At 35.9% G+C, this 27076-nt stretch overlaps 2 protein-coding genes across 7 annotated transcripts in view; one reads left to right on the top strand and one right to left on the bottom strand.

The window, feature by feature from the left end:
- Positions 1-7938, bottom strand: part of Me1 (malic enzyme 1) — a 145348-nt gene extending 137410 nt beyond the window's left edge. Inside the window, 1 exon segment of the mRNA XM_005324753.5 lies at positions 7657-7938. Coding sequence (XP_005324810.2) covers positions 7657-7734 — 78 coding nt within the window. The 5' untranslated portion in view covers positions 7735-7938.
- Prss35 (serine protease 35) overlaps positions 7332-27076 on the top strand; it is a 70845-nt gene continuing 51100 nt past the window's right edge. For 2 of the 6 annotated variants that reach the window (XM_040283012.2, XM_078019679.1), the window contains exons 1-3: positions 7911-8050; positions 8280-8426; positions 16897-16998. Coding sequence is in view for 1 of the 6 variants with exons in the window: in XM_040283011.2 (XP_040138945.2) it covers positions 7481-7665 (185 nt within the window). In the remaining 5 variants the exon portion in view is untranslated. Of the gene's footprint in view, positions 7666-7910; positions 8051-8279; positions 8437-16896; positions 16999-27076 lie in introns of those variants that run through there. The other 4 variants (XM_078019681.1, XM_078019680.1, XR_013425019.1 and 1 more) reach the window with 4 other exon arrangements.

Genomic DNA, 27076 nt, shown 5'->3' with positions numbered 1-27076 from the left:
GATAGTATCAAACTAAAAGGCTTCTTCACAGCAAAGGAAACAATCAAGAACATGAAGAGAGAGCCTGCAAAATGGGAGAAAATCTTTGCCACCTGCACCTCACATAGAGCATTTATCTCCGGGATACACAAAGAACTCAAAAAACTTAATACCAAAAAAACAAATAACCCAATCAATAAATGGGCAAAGGACCTGAACAGGCACTTCACAGAAGAAATATGAGTGGTTAACAAATATATGAAAAAATGTTCAACATGTCTAGTAATTAGAGAAATGCAAATTAAAAACCACACTGAGATTCCATCTCACTCCAGTCAGAATGGTAATTATCAAGAATACAAGTAACAATAAATGTTGGTGAGGATGTAGGGGAAAAGGTATATTCATACATTGCTGGTGGACTGCAAATTGGTGCAAACACTATGGAAAGCATGGAAATTTCTCAGAAGTTGGAATGGAACCACCATTTAACCCAGTTATCCTATTCCTCAGTTTATTCCCAAAGGACTTAAAATCAATATATTACAGTGAAGCAGCCACACCAATGTTTATAGCAGCTCAATTCACAATAGATAAGCTATAGAACCAACCCAGGTACCCTTCAACAGATGAACACATAAAGAAAATATAGTTTATATACACAATGGAATATTCCTCATTCTTTAAGAATGAAATTATAGCATTTGCCAGTAAATGGATGGAACTGGAGACTGTCATACTAAGTGAAAACACACCATGGAGAGGGTCAGGGAAGAATAGAAGTTCATTAAATTAGACAAAGCGGAAAGAAGGGAAGGGGGATGGGAATAGGAAAGACAGTAGAATGAATTGGATATAACTTTCCTATGTTTATATATGAATACAAGACCAGTATAACTCTACATCATGTTCGACCACAAGAATGGGATCCTAATTAGAATAAATTATACTCCATGTATGTATGTCAAAATAAATTCTACTGTCATATGTATTTAAAAAGAGTTAAAAAAATTTAAGAAGCTTTGCTTTAACTACCTAAGTATATTAGTTTGTTAAGGCTGTCATAAAAAAAAGTGGGATGGCTTGAAGAAAATAAATTTATTTCCTGTATTTCTGGAGGCTGCAAGTCCAAGATCACGTATCGGCAGGGTTGGTTTTATTCTGAGGCTTTTTTTCCTGATCCATAGACAGCTTCTGACCTATAAACTATCATCTTCTCCCATAGTATTCACATGGTCTTTCCTCTGTATACATGTCCTTATCTCTTCTTTTAAGGACACTAGTCACATTAAATTAAAGCCTACCCTCATTTTAACTTAAATTTAGCTATTTAAAAACCTTAAAAGATTCAATCTTATAGTACTAGGAGATATGACTTCAACACATGAGTTTGGGAGTGATACAATTCAGAACAAATCAATATCTTTATACATATAGACACATGTATGCCACATAACAATCAACAAAGTGTGAAAATATCTTAGGAGCCCCTGACTGGACAATTTAAGTAAATGTATTTTAGTATAGTGTAAGCTTTAGAGGCCTAGCCCTAATATTGTACTAGAGTCTTAGGACTCTTTCAGCCTCCACATGCCCATAACATATGAGTATCTTAGCTGATATGTTTACTAAAGCATTACTTGATTATTAAACAAAATAATAATAATCCTAGTGACTTCAGGTATGGGGTTTATATATTAAGTATATAAGTTCTACTAGTTATATTCTATGTTTTCTTCATTATTTTATTATTCAATTTTCATTATTTTATTCCCAAATTACCAGATTAAACTATAGAAGCTTAAAGGTATATTATTTTCTTTATTTAAATTCAATGGCCTCAAGTTTCTGAAAACAATTTAGTTGATGGCTAACTTAGACATACTGCATCTCCAGGACCTCAGGAAAAATATTAATGTTTTACATTCTATAGGTTAATTTAAAATAAATATCCTTGATTTTAAATTATACTATACTTGTGTATTTTAAGCTAAAATGTAAGAAATTTTCACCTGCCACCATTCTTTTTATTTAACAAATATTAACTTTAAACCTATTATGTACTAACAAATCAACTAAGATTAGTTACAAAGTATACCAAACACTTCACAACTGCTAATTAGAAGAATTTGGACTTGAGTTCCTTTATTCTAGGCACAAACTTTTGGAATGGTCACTCTATGAAATCCCATTTCCCACACTTGACAAAAGAGAAAGTAGAAAGTCAAAGCACAAAAATGAAAAATCTCAAACCTATACCTCTCTTCAATATTTCTTGTATTCCATATCACCAGTCTCAAGAGTCCTCAAATCAAATTCATCTTTCTACTTATTATAGCATATATTACTTTGTTTTTGTGATATCCTGCACTACCTCTGTTGTTTCAATTGCAGCAAGGTAGTGAATAGCTATGAAGACATATGGCTGTCCATTTCCACTATAATGGTTTTCACGTAAATGGAATTTCCTGTTAAATAATAAATCAGTTTCTCATATTGCTGAGGCAACTCCAGAGAAAGGTAGCAGGTGAAAATTTCTAAATTATGGTATGGTTTACACTAAACAAAAAGAGAACTTTTCCTTAATAATCATCAGATACATTCTCTCTTCCCCACAATACACCCAACTAGGTCTTGACATGCCAAGAAGTAAATGGCTACCCAAGCACTTCCGAGAAACTCATTTTTTATATGTTAATGCTGACCAAAATTAACATTGATAAAACACTATCATTGGGGACCCAGACCCAGGTCCATCCCACCACTGGCAAACACCTACAGAGCTCAGGCTCCAGCACAGGACCACCTCTTCCGACCAGAAGACCACCATGGGAGCTCAGGCCCGGCCCAGATCCACCCACACCAACATACACAGGACTCAGGCCCAGGGTAGGTTTGAGTTCGCCAGTCCCCCCCATATCCTGGCACCCAGGAGCCCAAGCCTAACCCACTTCCATCTTGGGACACTGCAGACATTGCCATAGCCTTCCCCACAAAGTAGCCCCATACGTTTCTGATAATAGGCAGGGCCTAGAAGCAGCTGCATCTCAGAGCAGGCATCCCAAAGACAGTGTAAGGCTCACCCTTTCAGGCCTACCTCTGTAAGATATTCTGTCCATATTGGGACACCTCCACTATTATCTCGAGTTAGCTCGGCTATTGCTGCCACCACCATTAGTTGCAGTAGCATACATTGAGGGACACCAGCAGGGTCCGGAAGCCCAACATCAAGGTGAGGTACAGACAATCTGCACAGGTACTACAAGAATATAGGGTAGAAACTGTAATGTCTCAAATCCACACTGCAAGAAAGGAAAATACATAGACAACATGAAAAAACAAGGGAGGAAAGTGTCCCAAACAAACCAGGATATTACAATAACAGAACCCATGGATAGCAAAGTTGATAAAATGTCAGAGAAGGAGTTCAGAAGGTTCATAATTAAGATCTGTGAATTAGGGGGCTGGGGATGTGGCTCAAGCGGTAGCGCGCTTGCCTGGCATGCGTGCGGCCCGGGTTCAATCCTCAGCGCCACATACAAACAAAGATGTTGTGTCCGCCAATAACTAAAGAATAAATATTAAAAATTCTCTCTCTCTCTCTCTCTCTCTCTCTCTCTCTCTCTCTCTCTCTCTCTCTCTCTCCCTCTCTCTTTAAAAAAAAAAAGATCTGTGAATTAAAGAATGAGCAAATACAGGCAAAAATTGATCACTCCAACAAATAGATAAGAGAACAAATACAGGTAGTCAAAAATAACTTCAAGACAGAGCCAGAGACTCTTAAAAAAAAAAAGTCAGAAATCACTGAGATGAAGAAAATAATAAACCAAATAAAAAACACAATAGAAAGTGTAACCAACAGACTAGATCACTTGGAAGAAAGAAAGTCAGATAATGAAGACAAAGTATACAATCTGGAAAATAAAGTTGACCACACAGTGAATATAGTAAGAAACCATGAACAGGATATCCAAGAATTATGGGACAGCATCAAAAGACCAAATATAAGAGTTATTAGGATAGAGGAAGGCACAGAGTTTCAAACCAAAGGAATGCACAATCTCCTCAATGAGATAATATCAGAATAATATCAAGCATGAAGAATGAACTGGAAAACCAAATACAAGAGACTTACAGGATACCAAATGTACAAAATTACAACAGATCTACACCAAGACACTTTATAATGAAAACGCCTAGCATACAGAATAAGGATAGAATCTTAAAAGCCACAAGAGAGAGGAATAAGATCACATATAGGGATAGACCAATTCGAATCTCAGCAAGTTTTTCAACCCAGACACTCAAAACCAGGAGATCATGGAACAACATATACCGAGCTCTGAAAAAACATGGATGCCAACCAAGAATCTGATAACAGCAAAATTAAGCTTTAGATTTGATGATGAAATAAAAAACCTTCCATGATAAACAAAAGAATTTACAACTCGAAAACCTGCACTACAGAACATCCTCGGTAAAATATTCCATGAAGAGGAAATGAAAAACAAAGATGAAAATCAGCAGAGGGAGGTATTACACTAAAAGGAAAAACTACTCAGAGGAGAAACCAAGCCAAGTTCCAAAAATAAACAAAAATGGCTGTGAATACAAATCATGTCTCCATAATAACCCTGAATGTTAATGGCCTAAACTCACCAATCAAAAGACACAGACTAGCAGATTGGATTAAAAAATTATATTAACAAGGACATCTTAGGATAATATGCAAACCACCCCTTCAAAAGCCACCTGCTTTAAAAGCTAAGTAGTGTTTAAAGACAAAAAGAAATAAAAACATGGCTCATTCATTTCTTAAGTATTTATTTAATGTCCACTGAACATAATATTCTACTAAATATTATAATCCTTGCTCTGTGACAATCAAAATAAATGAACAAGAAAAAATAAGAATTCAGTAAATACAAAATTATTTAGTACAAAAGTGTTACATCACAATAGGACTAAAATGATTAGGAAAGGTTTCTTAAAAGAAATCATTATCAATTAACTAATGACATTTTAATTATAGGAATTACACATAAAAAGGAAAGAATTGAGAGAATCAGCAAATATATTTTAAATAGAAGGCTATGTTGGGAAATTAATGAGATTAATTTGGAGAAGACAGTAAAACTAATTGATAGACTGACTTTACATTCAACATAATAGGACATAATAACATATTAGGACTACTTGGATAACAGAAGGAAAATGTGAAAAAAATGCTAACTAATGTTCATAATTCTTCCATACCTATATGGGCAGACCATGATAATGGAAATAAAACCAGAAAAATCACTGTTACCAATGTACAGTGATGCAGATCTGTGTTGGTTTGGTTGAAGAAGCCTTTCCATATCTAAGTACCAGGCTGGACTGTTAGAGGAAAGTTACAATGCTTAGGAATAGTGTCTCTTTGAAAAAAATCAGCACCAAAAAACAGGGGAAAAAAATAGTTTCTGGACTACTAACAAACCTGAAGGCGTCTTGAGTGTATGGAAAAATCAAGAAGGTGCCATTTCTCTGGTTTCAATGATACATGTAAGGAAATACCATTACTACCATAAGGCACCACATCAATGTCTTGGGACTGAATGAAAAGTATAAATGTTGTTATATTAATTGCCCCAAAGCTGGTGAACTAGATTTTGAGTCCAACTTGACATAACACAGATAGCAAAACTTCCACTATAAATTTTAAAAATGTGTCCTTTTTTTAGATTATTAATATATTTCTTTGAAATGATAAGAGCCAACTGTCTGCCAGATACTGATGAAAGCATTTTACTTGTAATCCTCAAAACAATGTTTATTTCTGACATTTATATGACTGTTATAAACCATATAATCTTTTGGAAAACTTGATTTACTGATTTTATTGTTTTTGTACACTATGACTTCCTCTCTTCATATTTTTATTTTTTCCCATTTTTTTTATTCATGCATTATTGTTGTACATAATGGTGGGATATGTCGTTACATATTCATATATGCACACAATATAACAATATAATTTAGCAATGTCATTCCCCAGTATTTCCCCTTTCCCTCCCCCAAAATGTGTTCTTAATATATTAATGCTGCACCTTTTTACCTTTTGTGGGAGTTCTTTGTGATAATACAATTCTGAAGTAAGTACTATTACAGGAAAACAGGAGTCAAATGGTTTTAATATCATAAATTCCTAACAAAAACATAGTAAAGGCATAATTACTCTTGCTTGGGATTGCTTATTTCACCTAGTCTTAACAGACACTCTCACGCAGGACTTCAAGAAAATAAAACAGGTTATGTTACTTAATGTGGTCTTGTTAAGTGTCAACCCATAATTTGGTCATAAATTTCAACAGGCAGGTAGGTAACACATGAAAGGCATAAATTGTTTTGTCACATCAAATTTTACCTTTGTTCTACTGAAAATAGGCCCCAACCTGCAGAATAATAAAAAAGGGAAAAAGAATCAAACTGGAAAGTTTGTTTTGAAGAAAAAATAAGCAGAAATCATTTTAAATTTCATACTATATGAACATAAATACTAAACAATCATAGATTTGAAAAAATTGCCTGATACCACAAAAATAAAAAAAAAAACTCACTATAATTTATTAAATAAATCACAAGTCTTTAAGACATAGTAGTGATCAACAAATTGCCAGCAACATGACTGGGGGTTAAAGCTGAGGTCCAATTCTTAAGGAAGAAGGGTATTCTACAAAGAGACAACCAAAATAATTACACAGACCTCCAGTGCTGACCCATGGTATTTTCAATGTACTGAATAAATAGGAAATGTCAGAACTACACACATACAAATACAAAAGGAAAAATCCAGACAAACCTGGCTATCAAATAACAATGTGACTGCTGAATATGGAAATGATCAAGTCTGAGTTACTTTCATTTAAGAGTTATCTTTGGTGTTTATACTACATTACCAGTGAAGAAAAAGGAAATGTTAACAGGATTTGAAGACTCTGAATAGAGCATGACAAAGTCTTATTTTAAATAAATAAATAAACAAACTCCCAAAAGGCTTGATTTGGAAAAAATAAAATAAAATAAAGAAGAAGAAATTTTAAAAGAAAGAAAATTTTTAAAAAGGAATGGCTTCAACCAAGCCCCCTGCTAGGAAGGGCTTTTCAATCAAGCCATGCCCTGCCAAGGTTCCAAAGCAGAAGCCACCCATCAGGCATTCCCAGACTCAGAACCATGTCGCTCCAGAAATGGAGAGGCCTTGGAATCTAGATGCTTAATGTGATCCAAGGCACTCAGATCCCATTTCGATCCAGGCCAGACCAGCCTGGATCCGCAGTAGCCTCCAAGGATTGCCACACAGAGTGGAACCCGTAGAGGTGGGGGGCACACCGTGGCTGACCTGGCTGTCCGCCTGCCACCTTCTTGGTAACACCCAACTCGCACCTCCATAGGTTGGGATAGGGCTTAAGAAGAACAGCCAGAAAGTTGCAAGTTACACGTTTTCCCCGGTTCCCGGGACGGGATGCGGAGGACCGCCCAGCCACCACACCCTGCGGCTCGACCTGGCGGGGCGTTCCCGTCCGCGGAGCCTGCACCCAGGCCCACCGCCCCGCCGTCCACCGGCGTCTTCCCGAGGAGCCTTCGGAGGGCGAGGCCCTGCTGCGGGACCACCCAAGCGACCCGGCGCCGCAGGCTTACCTTGTTGAGGTGGGGGTTTCGCGTCAGCAGGTAGCCGCGCTGGTGGGTGTGGCGGCGGCGGGGGGCCGTGGGCTCCATGGCTGGCGCGGGGCTGGGCAGTGGGGTCTGGCCGGAGCGCGGTGCAGGCGGCGAGTGCTGCTGAGGCGCCGGCGCGGAATGCGGCGGTTACGGTGGCGGCCGCGCGGGGAAAGGCCTCGCGGCCGGGGGCGGGCGTGGGTGGCGAGAGGGGGTGGACGCGGCGGGAGGAGCCCGCACGAAGCCGTGTGCCCGGCCGGGCGGCCTGTGAGAAGCGCTGAGTCATGGCAGGAGATCAGCCCAGCGGACGTGCGAGGAGGAGGAGGAGAAGAAGGAGGAAGAGCTGGGCGCTGGCGGTGCGGCAGGGACTTGGGAGCAGGTAGCCGCGGGCCGGGCAAACCCCAAGGACTCTCACCAGGGGCTCCCAGCCACCCTGTGGCCCGCGTCTGTGGGACGTCCCCAGTGCTGATCCCCTCCCCCCCTTTCCAGGGCTCCCCTGCGACCCCGGTGGGGCAGCCCGCCAAGCCCCATCCACATTGGAAGATGGGAGGGGCACAGGACTACTAACCAAGACCTGAGAGACCGTCTGCCTTTGTGTTCCTCTCTAGTCTTTGGGAAGCTTGCTCTGCAGGACCATCCTGGACACCAGCCATGCCCAAGGGCCTGAGGCAGGAGGGAATCAACCTTGACCTAGAAAGCCTAACCTGCGTGGAACTGGGAGAAAGGGAGAACAGGAGAGCATGAGCCGACACCGTGTCAGTTTCTGTAAAGTATCCAATGGGAATTTTATTTGCTTTTAAAAGATAGGAAAAGTGTTAGGGTGCAAAGGTCCAATGAATAGTCATTTGTCTTGTGCATAATTTCCCTGCGAGTTCTAGAAGCCAGGATGTTCAAGAACCACTGCTCTCTGAATAACCATGGGGAACTCGATCTTTTAGTGCTTTAGTGTCTTTGATAAAACAAGGACATCAGGATATATGATCTTCCAGCGCTAAAATCTTGTTACTGTATTATTGATATTTATACTTGAAGGTTCAAAGACTGGAAGAGTAGTCAGGTCCAAGTCAGCATAAAAGGAGAGTTTGTCTGACCATCACCAACAACAACACTGTATAATAACAGCAAACACTAAAGCTTTCTGATTTTCTTTTCAGTGGATAGGATGATTAGCTTCTGCACATTTCATCTCTACCTACTGATATTACAAAAGATAGTTTCGGGGATTATTTGTTGGTTTTGTATTTCGGTAAACTAGACACACTTCCAATCCCAGTGTCCTTTTTTGTTCTCAATTATGTTTCTTTACCTTATAAGAAAAATTTGTACAATAATTGGGTTTTGGCTATACTAACATTAAACAGCTTTCTTGGCTTAGTTTTTGAACCTTCTAGAATCAGTTGTTTTCATAGAGAACATTTTATGGGCATCACAAAGTTCTTTAAAAACATTCCTTCAATTTAAATGACACCTTTCATTGTGAATTCTATAATCCATAAATAATTAACCCTGCATCATCTGACAAGAAGGTATGCTTTACAAAACTCATTCTCATAATTAACTGAGGCACACTGCAATTAAAAGTGCTTTGTGTGAGACGAAAACAGATTAACAGTAGGCCTGGAAGCCAGACTCAAGATGTTTAAGGAGAAACAAAAATGTTAGTACAATAGAACCTTATTATAATGAAGTTCTTATTAAATAAATTTAGATATATCACCTGTCTTCTGTTTCTGGGTTTCAATATCTACAGCTGATTTATATGGTAATCCACGAAGAATATATGGTCCTTTTCTCCAGGCCAGTATTACAAAGAGATTACAAAAACCTGCTAGTACAGATAAAGTTCACATTTTTCACTTGTGTGTTTACTTTTCTTCTTAACAGATCTCCAGTCATCTTGAGGGATAAGCTAAAGGAGCCATTTTGTACATGCATATGTGTTTCAAATACTGGGAAGAACCTGTTTTCTCACATAAATATTAACTAGAATACCAAATTTTTCAATCTTTTGTGAGATTAGGTTTTGTCCTCAAAAATACATAGGAAACAAGTTGTACACAGAAAAATACTCTTTTTCTTTCATTTGCCTTGTAAGAAACTGATTGTGCAGTTATTTTGTACATAACTGGCAATATTAAGTGCTAGAGCTGGTCATGTTGGCAAATGCCTGTAATCGTAGCAACTGGGGAGGCTAAGGCAGGAGGATTGCAAGTCCAAGGTCAGCTTCAACAATCTAGCAAGGCCCTAAGCAACTTAGCAAAACTCTGTATCAAAATAGTAGAAAGGATTGAGTATGTAGTTCAGTGGTAGAGTGCCTCTGGATTCAATCTCCAGTATCAAAAAAAAAACCAAAAAACTGGAACCTGAAGATGACAAACACTTGTAATCTCAGCTACTAAGGAGGCTGAGGTAGGAGGACTGCAAGTTCAAGGCCAGGCCAACTTGGGCAATTTAGTGAGACCCTGTCTGAAAATGAAATTTTAAAAGGGCTGGAGTATAGCTTAGTGGCAGAACAGTTGCCTGCCATGATGAAGGCCCTAGTTTCAATTCTTAGTACCACAAAAATAAACAAACAGATAGATAGATAAGTGGGTATCCATGCTGGAGATGTATCTCTGTGGTAAAGTGCTTAGTGATCATGCCTGTTGCCCTAAATTTAATACCTAGCACTGTGGGAAAAAAGAATGGGTATACTTCACAAAATACAGAACTAGAACCTATTATTTTTTGTTGCACTGCTGAGAATTTATCAAAAAACAGATTTTTCATTGGCAAACTACAGCAATATAGCCACCTCAATGTTTATAGCAGCACAATTCACAATAGCTAAATTATGGTATTAACTCAGGTGCTCATCAATAGATAAATCAATTAAAAATTATAGTATATATACACAATGGAGTACTAAGCCATAAATAAGAATGAAATCATGATATTTGCTGGTAAATGGATGGAAATTGAAAATATCATGCTAAGTGAAATAAGCCAAACTCAGAAACTCAAAGGTCAAATGTTTTCTCTCATATGCAGAAGCTACAGTAAAATAAAGGAAAGGGGGAGGGAAGAATAGGATATCATAAAGATAAAGGGAAGATCAGTAATGTAGAATGAGGAGATGGAGAGGCAGGGTGGAAGGATGGGAAAGGGCAAGCAACTTAGTGAGATCCGTCTCAAAATAAAATGTGCTGGGAGATGTAGCTCAGTTGTAAAGTACCCTTGGTTCAATCTCCACTACAAAAAAATATTTTTTTTTTCACAAAGTCCCATTTGACAACATGATACATACATTAAAACTATAAATAAGTAAGACTACATTTTAAACAAAACTTCTGGAGCAGATGTCCAAATAAGTATTATACTTTAAAATAGGCCAAATTGGTTGAAGAATTTTGCACAAATTTCTAACACTGCTACCATTATTTAAGGATTTTTCAGTTCCTTTTTTGGAATTACTTCTTTTTCACTCTGGGTAAACACTGTAAGAGTATTATATTTGTGTCAAATCTACAGGTAGCAGGAATTAGGACTTCAACACAACCTTCTGGAGGATAGTTGAATTCATAACAAGTATGAAGTCTGGAATCAGGCTGACTAGCTCTGTGACTTTGGGAATCTTATTCTCTTTGGGTCTCAGCTTCCTGTTTGAAAAATGGGGATAATAATAGTACCTGCATTTAAAAGTTGCTAGGGGAGTCAAATCAGGTGATATTTGTGTATTTATTCAGTAAATATTTACTGATTACCTATGATATGCAAACCCCTGATCTAGGCCCTAAAATAACAAGAATAATAGATGTTCCTTGACCTCTAGAAATTCTATCCTATTGAGACAATAAATAATCTATATCTTACATGACTCAATATACAAAAAGCACTTAGAACAGTGCTTATCAGATAGTAAGCACTCAGAAGATGTTATTCTTTTCCTTCAAGACCTAGTTCCTCAGGTCAGTGAAAATTTTGTGGAAAATTGAAAAAAAATATATATAGTTCCGCAAGTCTGGAGCTATAGCTCAGTGATAGAACTCTTGTCTAGCAACCAAACCCTAAGTTCTATCCTAGCACCAGAAAAAAAAAAAAGTGTAAAATACAAGATGTAGTTCATCTTATGAAGCCATCTGCCATTCTCTCACATAGTTATTTATCACTTAATTTATTCAAAAGCTTATTGAACACTTACCATATGGTAAACCATAGTCATAGGTCTATGGAAAGAAACAGCCAATACACAAGTAAAGAAGTAGATAATTACAAAATCTGAACTGGGAAAGAAATCAGTATGCACTTCAGCCATCAGCAACATGGAAACTAATTTCTAAATATTTATAATGTTTTTAAATTGTATTTTTCATAATTATTGGCATGCTTTGAGTCTAACTAATTAAAAATATCTTTGAAAGACAGGTGTATTTTTTTTTCAGGTAAAACCACAGGATAGTATCAATAATGCTTTATTTACACATTTAAACCTTTGTCCCCCAATGGGGATATTCCTAGAAATATTCTGTCAACATTGAAAGGGAAAACACTTGTTTAGACAAGTAATAATTGATATATGTGTCAAAGACACATTAAAAATAATAGTTTAAAATACAGACTCTAGAATCAGACTTCCTAAACTCCTATTCCAGTTTTGTCACTTTCAACTTAAGTGCCTCTGTCTACTTAGTTCTGGCCCAGGTTTTCTCATGTAGTTGCTGTTAAAGAGTTATTGGCACACACCTACTATAATGCCCAGCTACTCAGGAACTGAGTCCAGGAATTCAGGCCAGCTTGGGGAACTAGCCAGATACTTTCTAAATAAATAAATAAATAGTGTCTGGGATTGAAAGTTTTCTCCTAGCATGCCAACCTCAGGACAAACTCTTTACATGGCACCTGCAGGCTTCCAGAGCAAAATAATCCAGGGAATGGGGTAGAAAGTACTTGTTCCTTTAGATGACCTAGCCTTGGAAGTCACATATTGTCCCTTTTCCCATACTAACTTCATCTAAATTGTCACAAAAGCCTGTCTCAGTGAAAGGAGTATCAGAGTCCCACTGAGAGAAGAGCTTGAGTCATGGAGAATCTGTTGCAGCCATTTGGAATACACAGTCTTGAAACAGAAATGTGAAGAGATCTATTTAACTGCTTGCTCCCATCACTTTTATATCACTAACTTATCTGAAGTATGTGGTGGGTGGCACACTTGACATAGACAGATTACTGACACTAAAATACAATGTGCATGAGTAAACAAGTCTAAAAGGACTTACTCCAGAAAAGTATTGTAAAGAATATCAACATACCTTATATATAAACAGAGATATGAAAAATTGTGGTATATATGTGTATTAAGAATTGTAATGCAAAAAAAAGAGTACATGTATAATGGCATAATTTGGCATGAACATATATACAGAGTTATGAAAAATTGTGCTATATATGTGTAATGAGGAGTGTAATGCATTCCACTATTGTCATATATTTAAAAAATAAATAAATAAATAGAATGTGTGTCAGCTGGGCGAGGTGGTGTATGTCTATAATCCCAGCATCTAGGGATACTGAGACAGGAAGATCACAAGTTCAAAAACAGCCTCAGCAATTTATCAAGGCCCTAAGCAACTAAGTGAGACCCTGTCTCTACATAAAAAATTAAAAGGGCTGGGGGTATAGCTCAGCGATAAAGCACCCCTAGGTTCAATCCCTGGTACAAAAAAAAAAAGGAGAGAGAGCATGTATAATTCAGTTTAGATCAGGCTTAAAACCTTATTACATCTTTAATGTGTCAGCTGTTAGAATTGATGGCAATTCTTACTATAAAGAGATTTCAAAGTACCTTTCGTTTTCAATGTGACTTAATAATTTCCTTTAATAATTTGAAATCAGCACATTCCTAGAAAAATATGTTAGTGTTCCACCAAAAGATTGAATTATGCATAATACACCATTCTGCAATGTATCTTAACTAGGAGATTACTAAAGCAGACTAGTTGCACAGAATGCTTGTGAGAAACAGTGAAAGAATTACATATTTGAAACAAAAGACATTTGAACCTGTTGGAACTATGTAGTTGGGGCATGGTGGCTCATTCCTGTAATCCCAGCTGCTCAGCAGGCTGAGGCAAGAGGACCATGAGTTCAAAGCCAGCCTCAGTAACTTAGCAAGGCCCTAAGCAACTTAGCAAAACCCCATCTCTAAATAAAATTCATAAAAAAGGGCTGGGGATGTGGCTTAGTGGTTAAGTGACCCTGGGTTCAATATCCAGTACAAAAAAAAAAAGAATATTGTATTAAAAATATGACTAGACCCTGAATAATTAACGAGTAGCAAACTTTTATTCGGAAAATAATACGCTCCAAGACTGTTCATAGTGTGGTTTATTGTGTAGATCCTTAATGTGTAAAGTTTGTATAAAGAATATATTTTACTTTTATATTCAAGAACTGAACACTTTTAAAATTTTGGAACATACTCAGGGAAAGGATATAATCAAAACAGTACTCTAATGCTATGCATGGTGGTACGCACCTGTGGTAGCAGCTCTACTCAGGAGACTAAGTCACAAGGATCACTTAAAACAAGGAGTTCAAGACCAACCTGAGCAACATAGTAAGAGCCCTTTCCCAAAATAAATAAGTAAGTAAGTAAACAAACAAATAAATAAATTCTATAAAATTTAAGAGATTACAATTTTTTCTCTTTTGTTCCGAAAATAATTTGAGATCATGGTTCAGCATTATAGTTCAATAGACTCCTGCAGTATGGATACTTTAAAACCTCTGACTGTTTGCCAGTGGGCATGAAACCCAACCACATACTTCGACTCTGAGATGGGGAGGATAAGTTTCATAATACCTTACTCTGCCAAACACCTGTGCAGATCCACCCTGCTCTTCTTACTTGGAAATAACCAGATTAAATAAACAAAAAATGATCTAAAGTTAAAAATACTTTGCATAAATTTTAACCCTTTTCATGACAATATATATCAAATTTCTCATTTAAGCACCCACTCACCTAAATAACAGATTATCATATAATTTAATTAACAAATGATTTTTAATTACAACATGATGCTAACAATAATCTTTAAATAATACATTCTGTGGCTTTTTACTTCAAAGTATCTACCTATTTTGAAAATACATTAGAGAAAATGCACATTAAAGATGATTTATTTTCAAGTGTAGTTTTTAGACACAAAAAAATAATGGTTTAAAAAACTTATATAGATTTCTCCTTGGAATAAGTAACTAATTGTTGCTTTAAAATTGAAATTTGCCTTCTTATTTCAAATAGATATTATAAAATAATAAATCAAAACTGCATAAAGTAAAAAATTAGCCTTATCAAGTTGTTTTATTTAATCTGAATAATCTTAAAAGGTAGAATATTCTTTGTTTTGGAAGTTAACTCAGAACACATGGGCTTTGTTAGTTCAAAGTGCATGAGCAATAACTAGTGATTAGCATCTACTGACCTGCCAGAAATATAAGTAAACCAGTATTAAACACCAACTATCAATCTGCAGTGTCACCAGAAACTTGACATTTTAAATCCAGTTCTAAGCAGAAGCTCCTAACATAATGGCAGAGCTCCAGACCTTCTGGTGTATGGGCAAGGGAGAATATGTGCATGAAACGCTGTACTTAGGAGAGTTATACAAGAGATTCATTCATGACAGATGAAGAGACCTGAGAGAAGGCACGTAGGCCAGAGTAGAATTTTGGAGTCTTAAAATAAATTTTGTCATAATGAAAGCAGCAGGACTAAACTGTTCTCTGAAAGACATGGTTCAATTTCTGAAGGGAATTTCGGAAATCTCTGGGCAGAAATGGGAAAAAGACATAGATTTGGTAAGAAAGTTATTAAGTTTCTCTGGGAATTTGAAAGTAAGTAGGCTTTGGGTATTAGTTTTTCACAGAAATCTATTTAGTTATTCAAGACTTCCAAAGTGGACTGGAGCTTATATTGATATTGGATTCTCTATATGCAATTATTTACTTTCAAGCTGTTTATATTTGGGGTTGGAGACAAGCATCCCTTGCTGGAACCATGTGCAAACAAATTCAAGTAGACAGCTAACACTTGCCCTGGGTTCACCCCACCCCCATCATCCATTTCTTTTATTCGGAAAATAATACGCTCCAAGACTGTTCATAGTGTGGTTTATTGTGTAGATCCTTAATGTGTAAAGTTTGTATAAAGAATATATTTTACTTTTATATTCAAGAACTGAACACTTTTAAAATTTTGGAACATACTCAGGGAAAGGATATAATCAAAACAGTACTCTAATGCTGATTTGTCATCTGTGGCTAGTGGTACAGAAAAGCAGGCTCCCCAGTACATTTCCTTCTCCTTTCACTATGGAAGTTGCTCTATCTTATAGTTAAATTGAGCTGTGGAGAGACCTAAGATCATTATATCCCCACTGTGACCTTAATGTGGTGCAAAACAAGGGCAAGGCAAGAATTAAGTTTTATGAGGTGAGCCAGAACTCTACAAAAAGACATTAAAGAATCTCCATGCACTCTGTCTTCATTCCTTACCATTCCTTTATTCATAAAGTCTACTAAACACACACACACACACACACACACACACAAACAAATATTCTACATGCTAGTTATTTCAAAACCAGTAATTATTGTTGTGAATCTAAATATAAAATTATTTTATCATCATAATTGTAAGGATTTTTCCCAGTTATCACCTTTTTCCTCATTTAATTCATTTAATGAAATCAACTGTCAGTTTTAATAAGAAATTGCTAATACTTCTCCCCATGCAACCTATTAAAATGAAATAGAGTGGAATGCTTCAAAGAAAACCTTAGGCAGAAAAAAAGCATTGTTAGAGAACCAAAAGATCAGATAATTTTTTCAAATTGAGGCAACTAAATCTTGGTGAGTGCAGTTTTGCTGGAAATATGCTACTCTGACAAATACTACTGTTTAACTGACATGTACCTTGAAGGCTATTGTAGTAAGCCCTAAAATGTCAGTTTTCCTGGCAGTAGATAAAATAGGGTCTTGATGTATTAGTTATCCACTAATGTGTAAAAATGAACACATATCTCAGTGACCTAAAGTAATGACTTTTTTTCCTTTTTTTGTACTTTTTTGAATAATTTGTTTATTGATTGATGGATAATTTGATGGTATCAGGAATTGGACCCAGAACCTCATATGTACTACCTCTGAACTATTGGCCTAATAACAATATTTTTCTTTCAGTTTTTGTGGGTAAGGAATCCAGAGGCATCTTTGCTGGATACCCTGGCTCAGAGACTCTCTTAAGGATGAAGTCAACAAGGGCTGCCTTCATCTCAAGACTTGGTAAGAGAGGGTCAGATTCCAAGCTCTCCTTTATGGATATTGTCAGGATTCAGTTGCCTCACCATGTGGTCCTCCATAGGACAGAGCCAACATGGCAACTTGCTTCACTAAGAAAAGCAGTCAAGCAAGAAGAGCAAGAACAATAGATAAAAACAGAGAGAAACAAGCAAAATGCAAGTTAAGGTATTTTATAACCTAATTTCAGAAGTGATATCCCATCACTTTTGCCATATTCTGTTAGTTAGACATGAATCACTATATTTAGTCCACAGTCAAGGAGAGGAGATAGTACACAACTGTGAATAGCAGGAGGCAGGATCTTTGGGTGCCTAGGAAACTGTCCACTCCACCTTTATGTAGAATTCTTTATCATACCAGAGCTTTTGCAGGTCACTAACATTTACAGAGTTAGTGGATTTTATTTTAATAAAACATGGTCTGTTTTTATATTTTGAAATTTAAAATATTTTTGGAAATGATTTATTATATAAAGTTTAAATAATTGCCTAGTTTTTATTTGTTAATAATTTATTTGAGAACTCCTGAATTTTTTTTCTAAATAAAATTAAGGAAAATCAGGAGGAAAAAAAAATTAAACAAAATTTTTTTTCAACATGTTTCAGTGTTAGGCTAGATAATATCATAGAAGACAGTTTCTTTGGTATACATATCATTCAGTAGTTCTCATTTTATAAATAAGACAAAGGGCACTCAAAGATGGACATTAACATTTTTTTTTAAAAAAATTAATAAAAACTCACCAAAAAAGCCCTGCTCAATTTTTCTCAAATGTTCCCCCTTCTTATCTAGGTCAAGTGTTCTCAACTAGATATTTTTGTATATTTAATACCAAAACTTCATGTATAGGTGTTTTTTTCTATATGGAGAGTTAATAGCTTCCATGAAGTTCTCAAAAAAAGCAAGAACATTGCCCTAGGTCGAAAGAATTTTCATATAGAGTTTCATTAATTTACTTCACGAATTTGCTTCATGTAGCAAAATAATAACAACAAATAAGGCAAAATGTATTGAATTTGCCTTTAAATGGCTCATTTCATCAGTTTAATTAGTGTTGAGCTCCACGTTCATTCAACAAATATTTGTTGAGTTTCTACTAGATGCCAACCACAGTTGTAGGCAATGGAAATATAAATCCCATCCTCAAGGAGCTCACATTCCTGAGCAAGGGAAGTGGCAAAAAATAAACATAGTAATGTGTATAATACCAACTGTGATGAGTGTTGTGGAAAAAAATAAGCAGGATATACTTGAAATCTTTGAAGCTTTAATGAAAATATACAGTTTACCTTAAATCACCTCTTCTGATATTGCAGAAAACCTTTTAGCATGAGCAAAGTACACTCTGTTCAATCCAGTAAATATTTATTAAGTATCTAATATGGATTAAACCCATAATAGTGCTCAATGCTGGGGAGGGGCAGAGATAAACACACTGCTATGAAATTTTTATTGGCTAGGTTTGGAGGGTACAACTTCCTTTAGAAATCTTCCTGGACTGAGTTAAGGATTCCCCCTCTCTAAGGACACAATACAATGAGCATATCTTTATTGAATTGTCTTCCAGGTTGTATCTCTTACCTACTTGATTGTAAGTTCTTTAAATGCAAGATCTATTTTTCATTAGTCTTTTAATCTCTAGTGCTTAGAGCATATTAGGAATTCAATTAATGTTCATTGACCTACATTTGTAGATTTAGGTTGACTACAAAAAATTGTGGCTGGCCCAGAACATTCTCTAACTTTCCACCTTCAGCAGTAAGATGCACACTGTTTGACATCTTTCATGTCTCAATAAAAACCAGTGAATGGGGCTGGGGATGTGGCTCAAGCGGTAGCGCGCTTGCCTGGCATGCGTGCGGCCCAGGTTCGATCCTCAGCACCACATACCAACAAAGATGTTGTGTCTGCCGAGAACTAAAAAATAAATATTAAAAATTCTCTCTATCTCTCTCTCTCTTCTCTCACTCTCTCTTTAAAAAAAAAAAAAAACAAAAAAAAAAACAAGTGAATGTCATTAACATGAAATCTATTCCAATCTAAGAAATGTCTTAACTAAGATTATACCCACTCTCAAAGGAAAACCAGTCAGTGTTTTAACAACCAAAATTCATTCTCCCTCTTTTCTGACCTAAACCTGTGCAGCAGCTCTACCTACCATAGTCTAGCTCAACTCTTGCCTTGAGGTCAGCAGCAGGGAGTTGGGAAATGAAGAGAAAAAAAAAAAACTCTTGTGAAGGTGATGACCACTACATTTGCCTTTTTTCTTGGCAAGTTTTAGAAAACAGATACAGTTTAAGGACAGATAAAAATAAAAATTGAATTGAACTTCTCAAGGTCAGTATGTTTTATGTGTATATTGTATCAAGATAATTATATCATGTTACTTTTTTCCTCTGAATAAGGACTAATTCTGTGCTCACACCCAGCAAATTTTTTTTTTTTTTTTTGCAATTGGCAAAAGGGGATTTATTGGGGATCCATTCCAGCGCGCTGGGGCCCCGTGCTCACTCAAGAAGGGAGAGCAGCCCGGAGCCCCCAGCAAAATTTTTGTTGTTTTTGTTCTAAATTTCTCTCAAAGGCAAATGCTTTCCTACATTCAGAAATACATTCTTGGTCTTCTGAGTATTCGTTTTATGCCAAGATTCAAAGTTTTCATTCCAAACACCTTAATTTTTTAAGTATACCCTACACAGAAAAGAACATTTTATTTTTATGTTTGACTAACTCAAATAGTTAATCATTATTTCAATGAGTTATTGAAAAAAATTTTAATTTAGAAGTACAAATAGAAATTCTAATAATCTAACTTTTTGAGAATATAATAAATGTGAGGACATGGGATCAAAGATCTAAATTCATTGTATTGATACATAATATATTAACACAAGTATTAACATGATACTATTCCCCAGATAGACTAGGATTTATTTATGTATTTATTTACTTTTTCTGAGGTTTGAACCAGTGACTTGAGCATGCTAAGCAAGCATTTTATCACTGAGCTACATCCCCAGTCCTTTTTAATTTTATTTTGAAGTGGAGTTTTGTTAAGTTACCTAGCTTGGCCTTGAACTTACAATCCTCCCACTTCGGCCCCTCAGGTCATTGGGATTGCAGGCATTTTTGAAGCTGTAGTTGTTATTTGTTTCTAGCAGTATTGAAAATTAAACCTGAGGCCTCCAGCATACTAGGAAGAGAATTACCACTAAACTATACCCCCAGGCCTATTTCTTGAAGAATTTACTAAAGCTCTGAAATATTTTTGTATTTGCTAATTATTTCATAATCCAAGCAACTTGTTTTTAAAATTATGAATGACGTGGAGTTTGATGAATAGCAGAGTATAGTGAAGAATTAAATTTAAAAAAATCTCTCCACAGGCTGATTGAAATTAACAATAAAAATGGTAACAAATGCAAATAAAAGGTTCTCATTTGGAAATAAAACTGCAAATATCCAAATAGGAGTTCCTGTGGAAAAGACTAGATACTTTTAATTGATGACAACTTGGTCAGTATTAGGCTATGTTCTCCAATTGGGCTACCAAAAAAGATAACCTGAGCTTAGGTACCATTATTAAACAAAAAGAAAGGATGCTACCATTGTATGCCATGATATTGGAACTACATCTGGAGTATTGTTTTCAATCAAAGAACAACTTTAAAGACAGCATTGATCAAATAGGAGTCTTCCCAATTGAAATTTTTTGTTGAAATCATGTTATATAAGAAATAGTTGGAGCCAGGAGTGGTGGCACACATGTTAACCCAGTGACTTGGGAAGCTAAGTCAGGAAGATTGCAAGTTCAAGGCCAGCCTCAGCAACTTATAGAAACTCTATCTCAAAATTTAAAAGAATAAAAAAAAACTAGGGATACAGCTCAACAGCAATGCAACCTTTGATTCAATCCCCAGTTACTCACCACTCCCAAAAAAAGAAAGAAAAAAGTTGGAGGTATGGTGATATTCAGCTTGAAAAAGAAAAAACTAAAGACATATTAACTAACTTAACCAATTTGGTATTTTTTGTGGACTGCTTCAGAAATCATAACTAGGACCAAGAGGTAGGTCTGTCTTTTGGATTTCAAATTACCTGACAGCCTCAGCAACATCATACCTAAAGCCACCATCCTGACACCAGTCCATAACCCTGCTTTAATTTTCTATACAACATGTATCATTATCTATTCAATTTTTTTACCATAAACTTCATTCATTTACTGTCTAATGGATTGTTTCTTCTTAGTAGAATATAATCTCCCTGAGAGTAAGTTCCCTTCCATCTTGTTCCCAGTTACATACAGTTCCTTGAATAGTCCTCTTATAAATAGTTATTGAATGAAATAATGTATAGGGAGTCAGATTTAGGCTTACCAGAAAAAGAATTTTCTATCTGTAGGGACAGAGGGGACTACTAAACATTGAGAATGTTTTACATTAACTAGTTTTATCTTCATGCAGTTTTTCATCAGCTATTTTTTGAACACATATGCCAGATAAGACAAGACTCAGAGAAAGTAAAAAACTGCTCTCATTTATGTTGCCAGAATTGGAATTGTAAGTCCTCTTCTCTGTTTCCAAAGCCAGTGGGATTTCTACTATACCATACCATAAATGGAGCAGGGGTTTTGTGAAAATGAATTTTCCCATCACTGGTGGATTTTAAACCAAGATTACATGATCATCCACGAGAGTGCAATTGTCCTAAATAATGGATTCTGGAATTGAGTGGGATGTTGGACTAGCTCCAACTCTAAGGCTCTGCTATTCCATGAGAGAAGCAGCCCATACATGATAGGAACAGATTCTATTTTGGAAATAACAAATAAGAAAGAAAAAATTCCCTCAAAGTGTTGCTTGAAACCCAAGAATGTTAGCTTACACAATTGCTGGGACATTATCTCTTAATCCTAGTTGGATGGTATGGAAAGTGGACTCAGAAAAATACTTGTTTCAAATGCAATAGTGCTTCTAGTCTATAAGTAAAATACAAGAAGAAAATTTTAAAATTATAAATTGGAAAATTCTTAGCAAAGTGAGAAAATTATACACTGATCTCATGTTCCAGGGTGAGCGTCTAAGTAAAACTTATATAATAAACTCAGAAAACTGAGTCAAACAATGAAAACAGAAGCAGATACTGGCAATGTCCCAGGGATCTTTCTTAGAAAGAATTAGTCTACCTACTACAGGATTAGGGTTTATAGGATTAGCTGCCACAAATCACTTGAAAATGAAACAATATAGCTACTTATTATTTTATACCCTGAATATATTCAGAATCATGTTTTTTAAAAAATTGAGTACTTAAGGTTTCTTTTAAGGTATCAGTGTATACCAGACCATCTCATTAATCAAAAATGTTTACTTCAGGGGTTTGAGTCATTACATTTGGACTTGCATACAAAAATATTATAAAAAGATTATTTTATAATATAGAAGTAAAACAACAAACCATGTCTCTAGGGACTGACTTTGTGACAGTTTTTCCAAAAGAGTAAGCATGTTTCAACTTCCCAATTTTGTGAATTCTTTTTGGTTTAGCTTTCTAATGTTTGTAAATAAAGATATTTATATTTAATATTCTTAAAAGTCTATGCTAAGTTTGGTAACTATTTACATAAAATTAACATGTTTCTTAGTTGATTTAAAAATTAAGAGTGGACTGGGGGGTGTCACCCAATGGAGGAACACTTGCCTAGCATGTGTGAGGTCCCAGGTTCAATCCCCAGTACTGGGAGAATAAAAGAATATTGTAAATTAAATATCTTAAAAGTATTATTAGAATTTACTTTAATGGTCTTTATTAGCAAATCATAACCTTATCATTTCTACATTGTATAAACCTGAATAGTTTTATTTATTTAATTTTTTTATTGGTGCATAATAATCACACCTAATAGTGGGGATCATTGTGAAAATAATTGTACATACACATGACATAATTTGGTCAATTTCATTTTCCAGTATTTCCCTTGCCTTTCCCACCTCCTTCCCAATTCCCATTTCACCTTCCTCTCTCCTACTGGTTTTCCTTCTGTTTTCATGAGATTCTCACTCCCCTAACCTCTCACACACTACACCTTTTTTCCCTCTCAGTTCCACATGTATCAGAAGAAATTTAACCCTTGACTTTCTGAGTCTGACTTATTTTGCTTAATATGATGCTCTCCAGTTTTATCCACTTTCCTACAAATGACATAGTTTCATTCTTCTCTATGGCTGAATAAAACACCAATTATTACACTTTTTAAAAAATCCATTCACCTGTTGGTGGATACCTAGGCTAGTTTCATAACTTGAATATTGTGAATTGCACAGGTTAAATTAATTTTGCTTAAACAAGGTAAACATTTCTAGCCAAGTGGTGAGTCATATCTGCTTGGCATAAGATTCAGAATAAAGGTTAGTGTAGAACACCTCCCTACTCAGAAAAATTATGAAATGACCTGCTAAAATGTCCTAATTGTTAAATGTCAACATGGCAGAACCTAAGATGAGAAGTTCCAGTATTCTGCTTTTGGTTGAATATAACACCCCAAACCTCCTGAATCAGAAAGAACAATTCATTCAATATGATTCTTTCACATAAATATCCTGGTCAAGTTATAAAAATTTTACCATCTGTAGGGGCAACTTATGGCTATACAATTCCCAAGAAATCACTGAGATGAAACCAGTAAACGAATGAAAATACATAATAGTAATTAACAAAAGAGAAAAAGCCACATCAAGCTAGGTGTGGTGACACATGCCTATAATCCCAGTGACTCAAGAGGCTGAGGCAAGAGGATTACAAGTTTGAGGCCAGCCTCAACAATTTAGTAAGACACTGTCTCAAAAACAGGGAGGCAGGGTTGGGGATATAGCTCAGTGTTAGATCATCCTTGGGTTCAGTCTCTAATGCCACAAAAGAGTGTGACAGGTAGGAGAAAGTCACATCAGATGTAGGAGACACTAGCTATAGCCCATGGTTCAAAAATATGAAATTCCTGAAGTCTGGAGCTATAGCAGCTTCATTTCAAATGAAAGCTAATTGTAGTATACAAAGATCCTCATATTCTTCTGAAACACATTTACCAAAATTGTTCCTTTCTGCCATTAAATATCATTAAATATGCTATCCCCTCCCCCAAGTGTCCCATTTTCTTAAATATATAATTCACCACCAGAAGAAGAGATAATTTCTTTTTAAAACATGAAATTTATAAAATCATGCCTTTACATAAAAAAATCTTAAGAGTATGTCTTTGTAGTCTTTATAAAGGATTTTGTTAGTTTTAAACTCTTCCATGGAAAAGAGTACATCATCTTTATCATGCAAGAGTACATTATTATTAAATGTCTCAAGGGTAACCCAAATGCTTACAATTTATGATTTTCACATTTGGCATTTGTTTGAGACAACAGAAAGAGAGTGATTATTTCCAAAATTGAATAACTTCCAATATTTGAGGGTATGTAGTTGCAATTACCTGTAGCTATACTGATATCATTTTAGCACCACCCATACCTATTACTTAGTTTAACAACTGTAAACATAACAGATCAGGAAGCCAAGTTTTTTAGTCTAGGAACCTTTCTTCTGGAACATGATCTTCCTCTAGCTAAATATAAAATATCCCTGCTAGGTTCATTGGTGAATCCTTCTAGCAGACTTCTTCCATTATGATTCTCAGGCCCAGCCAAGGCTACATGCAGTTCAAATCTATATTTCCATGTCTCCTCAGAATTCATATTCTCTGCAAACCTGAGGAAATGAATCATTATGTCTTTCAGCTTCTTCTCAGCATTGTGCCAAAGTTAAGTCACTATTAATAAGAAATACTTTTTTTCAGAAAGTAAATACAATAGTTCATAGAGTGACAGCTCTTAAGGGTATTTTTCTTTTCTTTTTAAAATTTATTCCAATTAGTTATACATGACAATAGAATGCATTTTGACACAGCATAAATAAATAGAGTATAACTTCTCATTCTTCTGGTTGTACATGGTGTAGGATTACACCAGTTGTGTAATCATATATGCACATAGGGTCATAATGTTTGATTCATTCTATTATCCTTTCTACCCCCAAACCCCTCCCCTCCCTTCACTCTTCTCTATCTAATACAAAGTACCTCTATTCTTTCCTAACCCCACCCACTCATTGTGAATTAGCATCCGCATATCAGAGAAAACATCTGGTGTTTCCTTCTTTAGGATTGGCTTATTTTACCTAGCATGATATTCTCCAGCTCCATCCATTTACTGGCAAATGCTATAATCTCATTCTTCTTAAGGCTGAGTAATATTCCATTTTTTTGTGTGTATATATATATATACACACACACATATGTCATATATATATATATATATATATATATATATATATATATATATCACATTTTCTGTATCCATTCATCTATTGAAGGGCACCTCGTTTGGTTCCATGCCTTAACTATTGTGAGTTGAACTGCTATAAACATTGATGTGGCCACATCACTGTAGTATGCTTATTTTAAGTCTCTTGGGTATAGACCAAGGAGAGAGATAGTTGGGTCAAATGGTGGTTCCAATCCAAGTTTTCTAAGAAATCTCCATACTGCTTTCCATATTGGCTGCACCAATTTGCAGTCCCACCAGCAATGTATGAGTGCACCGTTTTCATTACATCCTCATCAACATCCTCACACTGTACTAGGCAAGCATTCTACCACTGAGTTACAACCCCAGCCCTCTCTTTTCTTTATTGTGGCATCCTGGGTGATTTACTTGTGTTTTCACTGACCATAAAAGAGGATCAAAATTATTGGCACTCGTTCAGTTCAGATTTTAAAAGAGATGGCTTTTGTGGGGAAGGGAATATATGTGAGGAATCACAGGATTTCATATAACTTATATATTCCCAATAATATATAAACGTATATATAAATTTCTGATTCCTTATAATTTTCAAAAAGTTTTCATGTTAATTCATTTAATCCTTCCAACAATCCTATGGGGCAGGTGTTAAACCATATTTTGCTAAAACAAGACATGAAACTAGGAACCCTAGAGAAACTGAGTGGCAACCAGTGTTTACAAAACAGTTGTCTACCTCTGCTGTCCCCACTTCTCACTGTCTTTCTCTATACTCCATGGCAATTTATGCTTGGGCTTCTTCCACTTTATTAAAACTATTCCCACCAAGATCTTTTGGTCCTTATCTATTCATGGTATCATCAGCACTTGGCTTCCTGGGCCACACCTTCACTTGGTTTCTGGGATACAACACTCATTTGTTTTTCTCTTGCTTAACTTGTTTCCCTCCTGAGGACTTGACTTCCTTTAACTCAGAGCTTCCTAACAGGCAGGAAGCAAAGAGATGTTAACTGTGTCACTCAGGTGGATTCTGGCATTGCAGAACTTCCTGGTTGGTTGCTATCATTTTAATTTTATTCTGGGCTCCTATGGGGGTCATTGAAGAAGAGTGGACCTGAAAATGTATCTATCTTCTTTCTAGAACCATAAAGAACTTATTGCTTTCTAGTAAGTTCTCTAGTTCTAAGAGAGGCCAAGTTGGACATCAACTTTAGTAGCCCAAAGAAGAGAGTACATAGCTTAAGACATAGCTGGCAATGACAAAGAATCCAGGTAGGGGTTATTTTCTATTGGAGCTTCAAGTAGAGGACCAAATTCCATCTTTAAATATGTAGTTCTAACTACAGTGATATTAATATCCATTGTAGCTGAAGTATGAATATCCTAACAATGTTCATTCATCAGGAGAGAATTTGAATTCAAAACTGTTCTTAAAAAAAGCTATTCTTATCTTTATGAGAAAATTGCTATTACATTTATCAATAAGAAAGGAAGAGCTAAGAGATTCTTTAAGTATAATTTCAACTGTCATAATTTCTTGACTGATTGTAAAAATATTCGTAAGAATATTTTTTTTACTTATATATAACTCACCTACAGGGTGCTATATGAATGCTATTTTCTATGTGCTATGGTATGTAAAAAGCTGGATAGTATAGTCTTCCACCCTTTCTAAAATTATAAGCATTTGCTAGGAGATTTTGTCCTTGGTCCTC

Source organism: Ictidomys tridecemlineatus, chromosome 8 (assembly GCF_052094955.1).
Source record: "Ictidomys tridecemlineatus isolate mIctTri1 chromosome 8, mIctTri1.hap1, whole genome shotgun sequence".
Lineage (NCBI taxonomy): Eukaryota > Metazoa > Chordata > Mammalia > Rodentia > Sciuridae > Ictidomys > Ictidomys tridecemlineatus.
The sequence above is the reverse complement of the archived record's forward strand: the minus strand, read 5'-3'. Positions and strand labels throughout refer to the sequence as shown.